The 15,677-nt window shown below is 53.7% G+C and overlaps 1 protein-coding gene across 1 annotated transcript in view; it reads right to left on the reverse strand.

The window, feature by feature from the left end:
• Positions 1-15,677, reverse strand: part of SP2353 (EGF like, fibronectin type III and laminin G domains protein pikachurin) — a 163,769-nt gene that overhangs the window by 20,070 nt on the left and 128,022 nt on the right. Inside the window, exons 10-11 of the mRNA XM_089554320.1 lie at positions 13,066-13,303; positions 10,380-10,608 (exon numbers count right to left, since the gene is read on the reverse strand). Of these exons, the coding sequence (XP_089410446.1) occupies positions 10,380-10,608; positions 13,066-13,303 (467 nt within the window). The remainder of the gene's footprint in view (positions 1-10,379; positions 10,609-13,065; positions 13,304-15,677) is intronic.

Genomic DNA, 15,677 nt, shown 5'->3' on the forward strand with positions numbered 1-15,677 from the left:
CGAAATCCTGGGGCCTTGGCCCCAAGCACTGGGAAGAAAGCCACCAAGGTGCTCTTTAAATGCTTAAAGGAAGTTATCTTGAGTACCGAATTCACTCTGTACTGTTACCCTGAGTGCTGTTTTGCGAAGAATCATGTACCAACTGACCCAGCTGCTTTCCGTGACGTATAGACTCTCTGTGCACCCTATGTTGTCAGACAGTAATAGGTAACACAGACACATTCACTACTCTGCCGTGATCTTGCATTCGTCCTTCCTCTTTCTTTCGCTCCCTTCGTACCCACTCTCACTTGCACGGCAGCAAACTGGCCACTGCCCAGTCAACTTTCCAGCCTTTCCATTATTCTGGCTATCTATTTTTCCCTTCGAGTCAGTATAATGTGCATTAAAACTCTGGCATCACACTGGTCAAGAGGCGCGTGGCCCGTGACCGCGCCGTCATTTACTTTATTTTTACCGTGGCATAGATATTGGGTCGTCTTAGGCAGCGCTCGGAAAACATACGCAAATGTCGCTGCGAAGGCGGGCGCAAGCGACGACTACGTGAACATCCGTATGAAAGTTGTGGCCCCGTGGAGTGGAGCTAGGATCCTGACGATTTTTGGATTGTAAAACGTTTATTGCCAACAGTCTGAAGGGCATATAGGCCCCCCGCCTAAACGACGGCCAGAAGGTCTTGGCTCCTGGCGGCGTCTTCGGCCAGTTGGACGACTTTTGTTTGAGTCTCCGGATCGGAGCTGAGTAGGAGAGCCTCCCAGTGTTCAAGTGACTTTATTTTTTGTCCCTCCAGGGGGGCAAAAGGGCATTTCCAGAGAATATGGTTGAGATCCGCTTTGGCCTTACATTGCTTACACTCGTTTGAATATTGTCCCGGATAATAACGACTACACATAACCGGGTTCGGAAACGTATAAGTTTGGAGACGGCGCCAAGAGGTGGCCTGACTCTTTGTCAATGATTTATCAGCAGCGGGGTACTTTGTTCGATTGAGCCTATAATGTTGTGTGATTTCTCTGTAACCTACAAGACGATCCCTGTCTGCGAAGCCCTCGGTATGGCCACTGGCTCGGAAAGCAAGACCTAGAGCCAGTTCGTGAGCTGCTTCATTTCCAGCCAGGGATGCGTGTGCAGGTGTCCAGACTATGCGAATTTTGCGGTCGTCCCTTGCAGTCCGCAGGATTCCGTTCGTCAGAGGGGAGACCCTCCCCTTGGCAAAGTTCATCACTGCTACCTTTGAGTCACTGACTATCATTGACGCATCCGTGCCCACTATTGCAAGTGCGATGGCGGCTTCTTCTGCAATTTCGGGACTGTCCGTCGTGATCGAAGCGCCGGCTCGGAGATATGTCTCGGCGCTAGCTACCGCTATCACCATTCTCCCCCTCCCGCAATTAGCTGCGTCCACGTAGGCCACGTCTTCTATCGGATAGTTTTTGAAACATTTGCCGAGGGCTTCAGCCCGTTTCTCTCTGCGATCCTTGTGGTGGACGGGATGCATGTTTTTCGGTAGTGGTGGGATCATCAGCCTATCGCGCACGCTCTTAAGCATGTCCACTTTCGGACCGCGCTGACTCTCGTAATTTATTCCTAGTTTCGCGAGGATTTGCCTGCCTGTAACGCTTCCCGACAGCCTTTCGTACTGCGAGACTGTCACGCCTTCCACAATTTCATCCAATGTGTTGTGAAGACTGTAGGGTCTGCTCGCGGGCAAGTCAAATCCCGCGCCGCTCACCGCGGGTAGTCTGGAACCCTTCTTCCCGAGTGGTGGGGCGGGGGGAGAGAGGCGAGGAGAAAGCCTTTATAAGGCGAGACCGGAGAGGCTCGCGGTCTCTTGCTCCTGGACCAGCCCTGCCAAAAGGACCACCTGACCCAGCTGCCACGACGACGACCGGCCCCCCTGCCATGTGAGAATAAACGTTTGTACGAAGTCCTGCCTCGAGTGACTGCCTGTGCGTCCCCGCGCAGAGGAATTGCCCACAAATAATGGCGCCCAACGTGCGGCTTTAATTAACACCTTGTGGACGATTTCTCTGCCGATTTTGGGACGTGCATCCAGACTCGTGGCAGGCCCTCTTTGTTCAGGGCCACGCCGGACCGATAGGGTTAAGGAGCGGGTCAGGCGGAATGTTCGCGGGGTAGCGACTTGTGTAGTGTAAATTTGTTAGGGGTTTTGTGTTATTTATGTAGTTTTCGGGCGTTTTGTGTTGTGTATTTCCGCGTGTTTGTAGATAGATTGTTGTGTATGTGAATGTTCTTGTTGCCATGAGCAGTTAGCCGGTGCAGCCGGACAGTTAGCGCGAACTATGCCTCCCAGAAAGGATGTTTTAGCCACGGCTTTGGATGGCGGGGCAGCCGGTAGTGAGACGGCCGACGCGGCGGCCGTAATGGGGCAGGTGATTGAGATGTTTGCCGCATTAGCCCGTCAGCTCGGTTCGGTGGCTGGCGCCAACCAGGCCGCAGCATCGGTAGCATCGGCGACAGCATCGCGCCCGCGGATAAATATGGAGGTCCCCTCCTTTTCCGGGTACACGGACGCGAAATCAGTCCACGAGTTTTTGCAACAACTCGAGGACTACCAGACGGCTCTGGGCGCCCCAGATGACGTAATGCTAGGGCAGGTCCTGCCTGTAGCACTCGTCGAGAGCGCGGCGCGATGGAGGCGCTGCCAGCCGAGTTTCCAGTCGATGGCGGACTTCAAAGATCGTTTCCGCGCCGAGTTCTTGCCGCCTGATTATGAGCGCCGGATGCTGGATGAGCTCGCGTTGCGCACCCAACACCCAGAGGAAAGCCTCCTCGAGTACGTACGCGCAATGCAAGAGCTGTACAAGAGGGCAGACCCGACGGCAACCGACCGAGATCAGGTTGCGCGTGTGATCAGGCAGTGCCATCCACGCTTCAAGCCGTATCTGCGGGGCCGCAGTTTTACAAACCTCGAGGCCCTAGCGCAGGAGGCCAAGACCGTGCAGGCGGATTTACTCGCCGAACTGCGCTACCGGCCGCCCCCCAGGCCGGCCGAATCGCTAGAACCGGGATGCGCATGGGATGGAGGCCGAGAATGCGCGATGAGGGCTCGGCGCGCCGAGGTAATGGCCGTGGAAAATCAGGCGGAACCCCCTGTTGTCCCTCGTGCGCTTGACCCGTACGCATTCGAGCAGCGGCGTCGTGCCGGTCTCACAGGCCACGCGCGGAGCGAGCGTTAGGAATGCGCGGAGAAAGGGGAGAGCCGTCCCCAACCGCTTCGTGGAACGAGGGGTCCTCCGTCTACGCGGCGGGTGAATGACCGGCTTTGCTGGAATTGCAGCCAGCCCGGCCACGTGGCACGCGAATGCCAAGCTAGGCGTATGCAGGGAAACGCCAGGCGCTGGCGGTGATGTCTGGTGGCAGCGGCCTTTCACCGTCAGCGGGAGAATTTCATGGTTGTCAAGGCGCTAGTCAGGAAAAGAACTCCCGCGCCGGCGACGGGGAGGCCTTTGTCCCGCTCGCCTGTAGAACTCAGGGAGTCGTTCCGCGCTCAAGCCCTTTTATGCTAGTGCAGTTAGCGGGTCGATGCTACTCCGCACTCGTAGACACGGGCTCAACGCTGTCACTGGTCGGTGACGAGGTGTACGAGGCCTGCCGGATAGGTAACATCCGTGTCAGACCGGCCGAAACCCCGTTAAGCTTAGCAGCTGGGGCGGCAAAGGCAAAGGGAGCAGTGCGTCTTACGATGCGTTTTGACGGCAGAAAGCGGAGACATCGCTTCGTCTATCTGCCTGGCTTGTCGATACCAGTAATTCTGGGAAGGGATTTTCTCTCGAGCGAAGGCATTGTGCTCGACATGGGGGAGAATGGCTATCGTTACAGCCAGCTCGCCCCCCTCATTCCCTTCGAAAGCGCATCCTTGCCCGGCTGTCCTGCACAAAAGGTGGTTGTCCACACCTGTGCGACAGAAAGGCAGGTGAGCTCCCTCGAGACGCTGAGAGACGGTGGCCCGTTAGAAGCGATTATTGCGTCTTTCTCAGGACCCAGTAGTCAGCGCCGAAGGCTCGCGGAAACTTTACTCCCGTTTTCGGATTGCTTCACGGAGAAACCGGGCAGAACCGACCTGCTTCAGCACGAGATTCAGACGGGTGATACGCGCCCTTTCAGGTGTAACCCGAGGCCGTTAAGTGCGCATAAGAGGCAGCTTCTCGACTGTGCCCTTGACGAGGTGATTGATACCGGTGCGGTGAGACCCTCACAAAGTCCCTGGGCGTCACCAGTGGTTCTAGCGCCGAAGAAAGATGGATCGGTCAGGCTGTGTGTTGATTATCGTAAGCTCAACTCACTGACGCCTACGGTTGCGTACCCTTTCCAGTCGATCGAGGCTGTGATGTACGCGTTAGGGAACGCGAGGTTCTTCACAGTCCTAGATGCAAGCAGAGGGTACCTGCAGATTGAGGTGGCCGAAGGTGACATTGAGAAAACCGCATTCACCTGCCACCGCGGGCTCTTCGAATTTACTCGACTCCCGTTTGGTTTGTCTAACGCCCCGAGCACGTTCATGCGACTGATGGACATCGTGCTGGGCGATGCAAGGTTCAACTACGCCATGGCGTACCTCGACGACGTTGTGATATTCTCACAGTCGTTCGAGGAGCACCTCATTCACCTGAATTCCGTTCTCGATAGAATGAGACGTGCCGGTCTAACCATAAATCCAAAGAAAGTGCAGTTGGCATCGAAGAGAGTGAACCTCTTGGGCTTTGTCGTGGATGATGGCACACTGAGACCGAATGATGACAAACTGCAGGCAATTCTGAACTACCCCTGCCCCATGGATGTGAAAAGCTTGCAGAGGTTTTTGGGGATGGTTGCGTTCTACAGGCAATTCATCCCGCGCTGTTCGGAGCTTGCAAGGCCGCTGAACCTGCTGTTGCGTAAAGGCTCGAAGTGGGTCTGGGGCAAGGAACAGAGTGACGCATTTGTTGCCTTGGCTCGCGCGATAGCGAATACCGCTAGTCTGCGCCTCCCCGACCTGAACAAGCAGTTTGTCTTGCAGACAGACGCTAGTGACTACGGTGTTGGAGCTGTTTTGTTGCAGGAACACGAGGGCAAACTGCGCCCTGTCGCGTTCGCTAGTCGCACGCTCACATCGGCGGAGCGGAATTACTCCGTGACCGAAAAAGAATGCCTGGCGATCATGTTCGCATTGTCGAAGTTCGACATGTACCTAGACGGAGCGGTCTTCACCGTGCAGACAGATCATCAGGCATTGTCTTGGTTAAAGAGGCTCAAGAATCCCGCAGGCAGACTCGCGAGATGGGCGCTGACGTTGCAACGTTACGCGTACGCCATCGAGTACCGCCGGGGCAGCTTGAACAAGGTGGCCGATGCTTTATCGCGCGCACCATGGAATGCTGGCGGAAGCGCTTCAGAGGCGCAGCCCAGCTTTGTAAAAAGCGGCGTCACCGCTGTTGGAGAGGAAGAGAGGGCGGACGGGAGTGTCGCGCCCTGTTTGGAGAGAGAGGAGACGGACAAAGGTCCCGCACGGTGCTGTGACGGAAGGGAAACACAGCAGCTCGTGGCGGCGACCGCTCGCCTGCCTAGGAGCGAGGCAGAAAGAAATCTGTCTTGGGGAGTAGCGGTCAGTAGAGAAGAGCTGATCGAGGCCCAGAAAGCAGACGGTCTTTGCCAGCGGGTGCTGAAAGAGCTTGCGAGCAGCGCAGCTTGCACCGGGAACGCTGAGGGCAAGTACGACGCGTATCTGCTGGGCGATGATGGCTTGCTGCTCCGCTATATTCCCCAACTTGACGAGGAAGCGGCGATAGCATCCCCTTTCCGAGTCGTGGTCCCGAGAAGGTTGCGGAAACGGTTCCTGCAGTACTTCCATGACTCAGCGCTGGCAGGCCATGGCAGCGGCAGTAAGACTTACGACAAGTTATGCCGTGTCGCGACCTGGCCAGGCATGAGAAAGGATGTGCTGGGATACGCCCGTACCTGCCCGGTATGCCAGGTAGCCAAGCCTCGGGCGGGCAAGCCCGCTGGCATGATGAAGGCGGTAGTTAGCAACTACCCGTGGCAAGTGGTCGCGTGCGATATCATGGGACCCCTCCCTCGGTCCGCACGCGGAAACCAATTCATCCTGGTAATAACGGACCACTATTCCAAGTGGGTTGAGGTTTTCCCCCTTAGGAAGCTTGTGTCGGAACGAATTTGGGAAAAACTGTTGGAGACTTTCACTCGTTTCGGTTTCCCTTCCGACCTGATTACAGACAATGCTTCGTATTTCACAAGCAAAGTCTTTGTAGACTCCTGTCGGGCGCTTCAAATCCGCCACAGGAGAACGAGTCCCTACCACGCTCAGAGCAACATAACCGAGCGGGTGAATCGAAATCTGAAGAGCATGCTGGTCGCGACGACCGAGCAGCACAGAGATTGGGACGCGCGGCTGTCCGAACTGGCGTTCGCTACAAGGACAACCGTGAACAGGTCAGTGGGTATTACACCCGCTTACTTGAATTTTGGGAGAGAGATCGCTTTTCCGCTAGAGAATGCCCTACTCGACGCGGCGGGGCCTGCGCCCCCTCCGCTTTCGCAGTACGCGGCAAGGCTCCGGGAGCGCCTGGAGGCAGCGCAGCGAGCAGCCCGCGAAAACCTCGATGTGGCGCGCATGGAGCAGGCGGATCAGTACAACAAAGGTCGCCGTCACGTCGTTTTCAACACGGGCGACCTAGTACTCAAGAGAACGCACCCACTTAGTAACGCAGCGCGCGGTTTCGCCGCGTCGCTAGCGCACAAGTGGGCTGGGCCGTACGAAGTTACGGCACGGACTACGCCGCTCACCTACCGGCTGCGGTTGTTGACAAACGGCGAAACCGCCGGTCCGGTGCATGTCGCTGATTTGAAGGCTTTCCACCTTCGCAAGGACGATGGCTGCGAAGCGGTGGAAAATCAGCGCGATGCGGCGATCTCACCCCCGGGAGGACGAGCAGGTAGCGGTGCGGTTCGCAACCGACGCTACAACCTGAGGACCAGGTAGCACCCGTGTCTCTCGATCAATAATCACTCGCAATGCTCTCGCCCTCTCAGTATGTCTTCTAGGAAGCTCCAGCGGACCGACGCCCGTGGCTCGGACTCCAGAAGGCAAGGCAGACCACCGTCGAACGGTGGCCGCCATCAAGGCGCGCCACCCGGCTGGCGGCAGGAGCCGCGCGAGTGGCGCAGGTTCCACGGCCGCGGTGGCCCCCACCGCCAGCCAAACCACGTGCCTAACCACTGGAGAGCACCTCCCAGTGGCGCAGGCCAACGCAAGAGGGCCAGTGACGACCAGGCGCAGGGCCCCCCTCAGCACCCAGCCGGCGCTTCGGCCGCCGAGCAGCCGCAACCCAAGCGGCCCAGGGTCCTGCGGCACGTGGCCACCTGGACCACGGTCGCCAACGGAGCGGCCATCTCTTACTGCGCGCGGTCCAGGTGGCGGGACCAGGCGCAGCCCCTTCGCGGCGGAAAAGCGCTTGGCGGCTGCAGCGCCTTCCCCCGCTGCGCCACTGCAGAGGGGCGCCCGGAGGAGGCGGCCCTCCGCATCCTCCAGTCCAGCCGCCCAGACCTGCTGTCCCCGGCGGCCGAGGAGCTTTGGAGGGCGCTGCCGGCAGGGCCCCCAGCGGAGCCAGGCGGCTCGTGAGGAGCCCGTCCAGCCAGCGGTGAGCGGCCCCCCGGCGAGCACCCCTCCCCCTTGCGACGACTCTATGGACCCGGACCCGGAGGTCGTCGAACGCCTACTGGCGGACCCCGGGACGGACGTTTGAGGGGGGGGGGAGATGTAGGGTCTGCTCGCGGGCAAGTCAAATCCCGCGCCGCTCACCGCGGGTAGTCTGGAACCCTTCTTCCCGAGTGGTGGGGCGGGGGGAGAGAGGCGAGGAGAAAGCCTTTATAAGGCGAGACCGGAGAGGCTCGCGGTCTCTTGCTCCTGGACCAGCCCTGCCAAAAGGACCACCTGACCCAGCTGCCACGACGACGACCGGCCCCCCTGCCATGTGAGAATAAACGTTTGTACGAAGTCCTGCCTCGAGTGACTGCCTGTGCGTCCCCGCGCAGAGGAATTGCCCACAAGACCTAGCTCTAAAAGTTTTGCGGTGGGGGTCCGAATTGGTAAACCCAGCGCCTGCTTGACACTTCTGCGAATGATCCCTTCCAGCTTGGACTTCTCCGCTGCCTTGAGATTAAGGAAAGGAGCTACGTAAGCAATCTTACTTATTACAAAGGCTTGAACTAATCTGATTAGATTCGTTTCTTTCATGCCATAGCGCCTATTTGCGATTCTGCGGATGAGCCGCATAGTCTGTTGCGCGCATATCTCCAACTTCTTTATTGCTTCTCCATTGAAACCGTTGTTTTGAATGTACAGCCCTAAGACTCTAATCCTGTCCACCGTCGGGATATCGAGTCCCTGAGCCTTAAGAGATATCCGCGGGGGATCCGACCGTGATTTCCTCTTTGGTTGGTAAAAAAGCATTTCCGATTTTTGCGGGGAGCACCTAAGCCCCCTATCATTTACATACTTTTCAACTTCTCCTATGGCCATTTGGAGAGTCTCCTCTATTTGACCGTCAGTTCCTTTGCCAGTCCACATAGTAATGTCATCCGCATACATGCAATGACTGAGACCTTCAATCGCTGCTAGTTTGCTAGGAAGCCCGATCATGGCCACGTTGAAAAGAAGCGGGGACAGTACAGATCCCTGCGGGGTCCCCTTGCTACCTAGCTCTATGTAGTCTGATTTACTTTCCCCGAAGTTAATTTGGGCCACTCTGTCGGAAAGGAAATTTTTAACATAGTTGTAGGTTTTCGGGCCTACTCCCAGGAGGCTGAGATTATCCAGGATCGCCTTGTGCGTGACGTTATCGAAAGCCTTCGCCAGGTCAAGACTCAGAATGACCTTCGCGTCCAGCGTTTGTGAGTCCAGAATTTCATGTTTTAGTTGCAGCATCACGTCCTGCGTTGAGAGATGAGACCTGAATCCCACCATGGAGATAGGATAAAGATGGTGGTCTTCCATGTAGTTGTTGAGACGTGTCTGCACTACATGCTCCATCAATTTCCCTGCACAGGAGGTTAGGGATATAGGCCTTAGATTCTCGATCGACAAAGGTTTCCCCGGTTTAGGAATAAGTACCACCTTAGCCGACTTCCACTGCTTAGGAATCTCACCCGCCTCCCAACATTTCTGCATGAAGGCAGTGAGTGCTGTTATAGAGTTGTCGTCGAGATTTCTGAGCAATTTGTTGCTTACCCCATCCGGTCCAGGCGCTGAATTAGTATTTAATCTAGCAAGCTCTGCTCGCACTTCGGATTCAGTAATGGGTTCGTCCAAGCGATCGTTGGGTATCCCACAGTAACCATGCAGAGGTACCTTCTCGGTGTCCCCTATGTACTTAGATCGAATCTCATCGAGCAGCTCTTGCTCTGTACCCTCATGTTTATGCTGGATCTTTTGGAGGATTTGCCTCTGGGCCGTTTTACATCCGTCAGGGTCTAGGAGGTATCTGAGTAAACTCCATGTGCGAGCCAGACTTATATTCCCGTCCATTTTGTCGCATAGCGATTCCCAGTTTTGCCTAGAAAGTTTGAGCGCATATTCCTCTATCTCTTTGTTGTGCCTTGCTATCCTTCTGCGAAGGTTACGATTCCACTTTTGACTTTTAAGTCGCTTTTCCATACTGGTTTTGGCTTGCCACATATGGAGGAGGCGGGTGTCCATTGTTTCTAGGCCTGAGTCTTCCGCCACAGTCTGGGTCGCTTTACGAGCGTCCAATTGGAGCTGCCTAATCCACTCCTCAATGTCATCAATTTCTGTGGTGTTAGCGCTCTGTTCCCGGATTTTTCGGAAGGCGTCCCACTCAACAAGTGAGTGACGTCGGCCTGGGCGTTTATAGGGCCCAGCAGTAATTACCGTTTCCAAAATAAAGTGATCACTGCCTAAATTTTCTTGAGTGTTAACCCAGTTTGCGCTGCCGACGTTCTTAACGAGGGTGAGGTCCGGAGATGTGTCCGTACTGACGCTATTTCCCGTTCTAGTGGGAGACTGAGGGTCCGTAAGTAGGGTGAAGGCCCCTTGTTGCATATCGAGCCAGAGCTCTCTACCCTTGACACATTCTCTCTGGTACCCCCAAGCAGCGTGATGGGCGTTGAAGTCCCCCATTACCACCACCGCTTGTTTGTTAGCAATGCGTAGAGTTTTTTGAAGAAGCGACCCGAAGCGAGTCTTTCTTTGTTTTGGACTGCTGCATATATTCAGCACAAATAGGAGCGAGCTCTCGACGCCGGAAAGATGTGACGACAACGGCACGTAGCTACCCATTCATGTATTCATGTGAAGCGGTCCCCAGCTGGAGTTTGAAATGGTAGGGACATCGATCACTCACCCTCTGTACGCAGCCAACGAAGGACTGGAGCACGCCGGCGCCGACCGCGGTCTCCCTGGGGTCCGGCACCCCGCCCAGGTACAGGTTCAGTGGCAGCGAGAGCTGGGTGAAGGCGCCCGGCGAGTGGGCCTCCATCCTGGGCTGACCGTCTATGACCAACGTCCCCAGGCGGCCGGTGCGGGACGCCTTGGCCAAGTGCCACTCGCCCAGCGCCACCGGGTACGGGCTCCTGGATCGACGTATGGATGCATCACGGAACGGCATCTGCTGGGAGCCGATCTACGCAACCCCTCCTTCATCAAGACGCCTTAAACATTCCTTAATGACACATGTTTGAAACACGCGTTGATGAATGTCCTTGTCACTGCCACTGCATGACGCAGTGACATTAATAAGCAGTCGGTACAATCTTGATAAAAAAAAGTGGTAAGGTTAAAGGTTAATGGTTAAAAGTAAGGTTAATGTGGTTAAACCGAGCTGACATATGCGAACGCATGTATTCATGTCAGTGCAGGTTAAAAAACACAAGTTGGTCGAAATTATCCGGAGCTCCCCACTACAGCGTCCATCATAGCTTGAGTCGCTTTGGTACGTAAGATCCCCAAACCGAACCAAAAACCAAGTGAAAGTCGTTGAGCCACTACGACGGCTAAGTTCGCAATGACAGCGTCAGTGGCACTGACAAATCAATTCAAAAAGCTATGTTGGCATACAATTAATAGGCGTGATCTTTATCCTAAAGGCCGGCCGCGGTGGATCATTGGCTATGGGGCTCGGATGCCAAGTACGAGAAAGGAGGCGGGGGGGGGGAGTTTTTCTCTTCATTCTTTGTCTCGCGAATAAGTGAGCTTTGTTGCGCATTGCAAGAAAAGACTCAATCATTAGTGAGAAGTAAAAAATGGACGAACTATCTCGCCTCATGCGACAGGAACTGCAGCTGTCGAAAGGAGTGCTCTACAAGAGGCGAGCGCACGGAAACGCGAGAAGGAAGCGCTTCGAAACATCTGCATTTTTTGCATCACTGTTCGCACGCTCATCCGCTGCCTTATGGAAATTGGCAGATTAGCCCCGGATCTTCACGAGAGACCCGGTCCACATCCGGCGAATTTGGGCTTCAACACAAAGGACTGCTATCGCTAAACCGGAAGCCTTTTCTCAGTTCGCGCAGGACAAGAATGGGCTTGCAAGGAATGCTCTTTTAATCATCAGGTCAGTTAACTGTTCCATGACCGGTACGGACGCGGGGATACGCTGTTTCACACAGATGTCAGCGTGTGAAGGGGCGCTGCTTTGTCTGCCACTGAGTAGCGTCACGTGTTCTTTTGATCGAGAGCGAAAGATTTCCCTAGACGATGTGCGGAGTATAAAAAGCGTGGTCACTCCTCTATAGACAGCTCCCATGTTCATTCCTGCGATGTGATTAAACCGTTCACAAGTTTTCTCATCCTCGGCCCGTATCTGCCTCGGTGACCACTTCCCGATGTCCAAGTTCCAAAAGCCCAACGTCCAGCCCGGTAAACGCTACGCTTGGGATCGGCTACCGCAGTATGCCGAACGCGGGAACCCTCACAATTTCACAGCTATCAATAACTGCGAAATCGAAAGGGTTCTCGCAATCAGCTCGGATGCGGACCAGTTTCGGTATTTGAAGCGCCGAGCACAATTTTGCACGTCAACAGCAAACCGCTGGAGTCGTACGGCTTGCGAAGTGCCCACACAGCTGACTAAAGACTTCCAAACCACAAGCAGGGAAGAGCATAAAAATTGGAGAGCACTGCAGTATGCTTAATTGGAGAAATGCAATAGCATTTCCGTATGAACGTCAGGAACTTTTTTTTGCGAGTCATCGTTGTCACGTGACGCATAGCACGTGGCCTTTAGATGACGCCGGAAACTTTTTGCAAGTCATTGTTGTTGAAGTAACTTTATGTCGCCTTCGCATTGGGCACATGCACTTATCAAACAATTTCATCCTTGCAAGCAAAGACAAACCTACATGCGCACAGTGCGGAGAGATTGTCACTACAAACCAACGTTGCTACAAACCACATATTAACATTCTGTGCAAAACTTGATCAACTTAAGTTGATCAAGAGCACATCCCATTACACCCTTGCTTACTCCAAGGAGAAAATTTACCAGTAAAAACCTCCTCTCTTGTTTCGTTACTAAAAGATGCAAACGTCCTAAACCTCTTGTAGGGTTACAAAATAATCTTTAAACTTACACCAAACAGACATCAAAACTTGCGTTTGGCGCATGATGGCCTTAGCTGCCTGCGTGCCATAAAACCCAACACAACACAACGCGTCATTGTTGTCACCTGACACTTATCACGTAACCCTTGAATGACGACAGAAACTTTATTTTTGCAAGTCATCGCTGTCTAACATTAGTACACATACCCCACACACTTTACCGTCCTACACACAACATCACGTTCACTTCGTGCCTCCCTAAGACGCTTGAACCAACGACCCTTCGTGGCGTATGCGTTGCGTGTCTACATGACCCACAGAGGGCTTGGGTTCGAACCGCAATTCCGCCGAGTTTCTGTTTTCGAATGGTCATTTTCGTGCGGACACGCTCTGCTGATACGCTCTGCCGACAGGTCCTGTACAAGTCACTCATTGGGACAAGAAATGCTTTCGCATTAAAATGTGTGACACCACGATGCAGCGCTTGCCTGAGCACGGCCGTGCCGGTGGAGAGGTCGAAGCGGAACTCCACGTGTCCGTCGGCCATCTGGAGCGCCACGAAGTCTCCGGTGCCGTCCATCTTGGCCCCGTTGTAGAAGAAGACGCCGTTGGGCGACAGCGGCTTGAAGACCAGCTGTACGTCCAGGTAGGACAGGTGGTCGTTGCCCAGCCCCGGGAAACGCAGGTAGGAGGAACCGTTGAACGACGGCACCACGATCTCCACGGCTGGAGCGATGAAGAAAGAAAAAAGAATGTTCGTACTGGGAACACCGAATATAAAAGATGCACTGTGCTTACGTTTCCAAAATAATCAATGCTTCTCAATAGAAATAATAGGCTGCGGACTTGGCTTGTTTGCACGGAGCGGGGAACAACACGATTTCATGGTCCATAGACAGTCAGTCGATTGCACTTAGTATATGTACACCCTCCCACTTTTTTAACCTGAACGCACGAGCGCCGACTGCCCGGCGCTGGGGCGCCGGAAGAAGAAGGAGAGGAGAAAGCTTGCGAGGGCAACGGCACGCCCTCAATTCGTGCTGCTGGAATAAGGTTCGTCTGCTAGGCTGTTCTGAATAGTGCGAAGCAACCCCTGCCCATCTTTGGCTGTTATGCATCGGAGTCCCAAGAAGATGCGAGCAATTGATTTTATCCGCTGCATGTAGCACGGGTGATTCTGAAAAGAGGAAACATTTGGGAACAGCCTAGCATGCCCAAAAAACAAGTTGCAATAGTTGATTACAAAAAACTGACAGAAGAGGACCTTCGCTATTGACGCTTTAATTTCGCTATTTAAAGCAAATGCTCTCGAGACGCTACCCGCAAATGCAACCGGCGCCTAGAGTCGTGCTTGGAACTCTACGCGTTCGCACCATCTCAAAGCCTTAAAGACGCATCATATAGAACACGACACAAACGCTCTCAGAACTCGGCCCGGCCATAAAAATTGCTTCGCAGGGGTTGCTTCGCACGAAACAGAACAGCCAAGCAGACGGCGATAGCTGCAGCGACATGATCGGCGCGCATGCCCGTACCCCTCTCCCAATTTCCGCTCTGCTTCGCCTATGCACCGCTGCACCGGGCAGTCGACGCTCGCGCGTTCAGGTTAAAAAAGTGGGAGGGTGTACACCGCTTGTCCAGGGAAATGCTTCGGAGGTACAGTCTTTGTCAAAAGTTTAGAGCCCAGGGGGCTCACTTCCAAGCTTTATACTGGAACTCCAGGAGCATTCATGGAAGTCCTACCTACTGCTGAAGGCAGTACCAGAAATCTTCTCATGTCCAGGAAATTTGTAGCGCTAGAGATCCATTAATAACGACACGGTGTGGCTCAAAAGAAAACCCCCTGGGCTACAGAACTTTTGACAAAGGCTGTACATTGCAACTTAGAAACTGTAAACAGACAGGATGCACACAACCAGTTCTCTTTCGTTTGTTTTCGTTCTCAGCGCTTGTCCTGTGTTCGCGTGTGTCTCTTTTGTCATTGTTGCTTCGCGCTGCTGCTTTCCATCATGATTTAGCAACTAGCCCACACCAAGATATTAATATCTTTCGTTCATAAATCGCTACGAATACTTGGAGACCAAAATTTAGCCTTACCGTGTCTGTTCGTGAGTCGGACACCAAAGAAGAAACGAATTACAGTGGCGCTGTTTGGCAGTGGCACTGCTGGTGATTCGATGAACTGAGTCTTTCCCTGTGCAGCTATTAAAAATTAATGAACGTTTTTAAAGAACAACCTCCATCATCAGCATAAAAGGGGTAATGTGGCTAGCTTTTCCTGCTCCAGAACAGGGCCCAATTTTTGTTGTCACATTTAACGTGCGCTTCCCTGCACATAGACTTCAAGCCGGACGTGCGTATTCCTCATTAAATGTAATAATTACAGGGCGATTCTTTACAAAAAGGTGAGATGGGTTTTCGCAACGAACGAGGCAGCAGAAAATTTTAGAAACGTGTTTTGGCAATCCACTCCTGGTACGATCCTCCCCTCAGCCTAGTAGACACAGCAATTCACCAGATGTATTCAGATAATCGCATGGTTACGCGAAGAGCTGTCTCCAAGTTTGTGGTCTTACCTAATAATGACCGATAAGAATGCTTTGATAAAAAAAAAATTCACACAGGGCAGAACCGCAATGCGCACATACCCCCCCCCCCCCCCCTCCAACTTTTCCTCCAACTGAGGGTAAAAGATAAAAGCCCTACTCCCCGCTTCATCATTCATCAGCAACATCACCAGCCTTACTTTCCACTCTCACAATTCTCTTCAGTTAACCCTGTCCTATGCCAGCTGGGGCCACCTAATCCGCACAAACTTTCTTATCTCCTCCGCTTACCTAACTTTCTGCCTTCTCTTGGTATCCAGTTCGTTACCTTTAACTTTCGGGTTACATGCCCTGCCTAAGCCCATTTCTTCTTGATTTTGACTAGGATGCTATTAACCCGTGTCTGTTCCCTGACCCATTACGCTCTCTGTCTCTTAACGCTAACGCCGATCATTTTCTTTTCCATAGCTCGCAGAGTTTTCCTCAAGTTAAGTTCAAAACTCGCCACTTAGAGCACAAATATTTGTGTCGCGTATTTCAACACGAGAATGTCT

This window comes from Amblyomma mixtum, chromosome 1 (genome assembly GCF_055824585.1).
Source record: "Amblyomma mixtum isolate Tamu chromosome 1, ASM5582458v1, whole genome shotgun sequence".
In the NCBI taxonomy this organism is placed as follows: Eukaryota; Metazoa; Arthropoda; class Arachnida; order Ixodida; family Ixodidae; genus Amblyomma; species Amblyomma mixtum.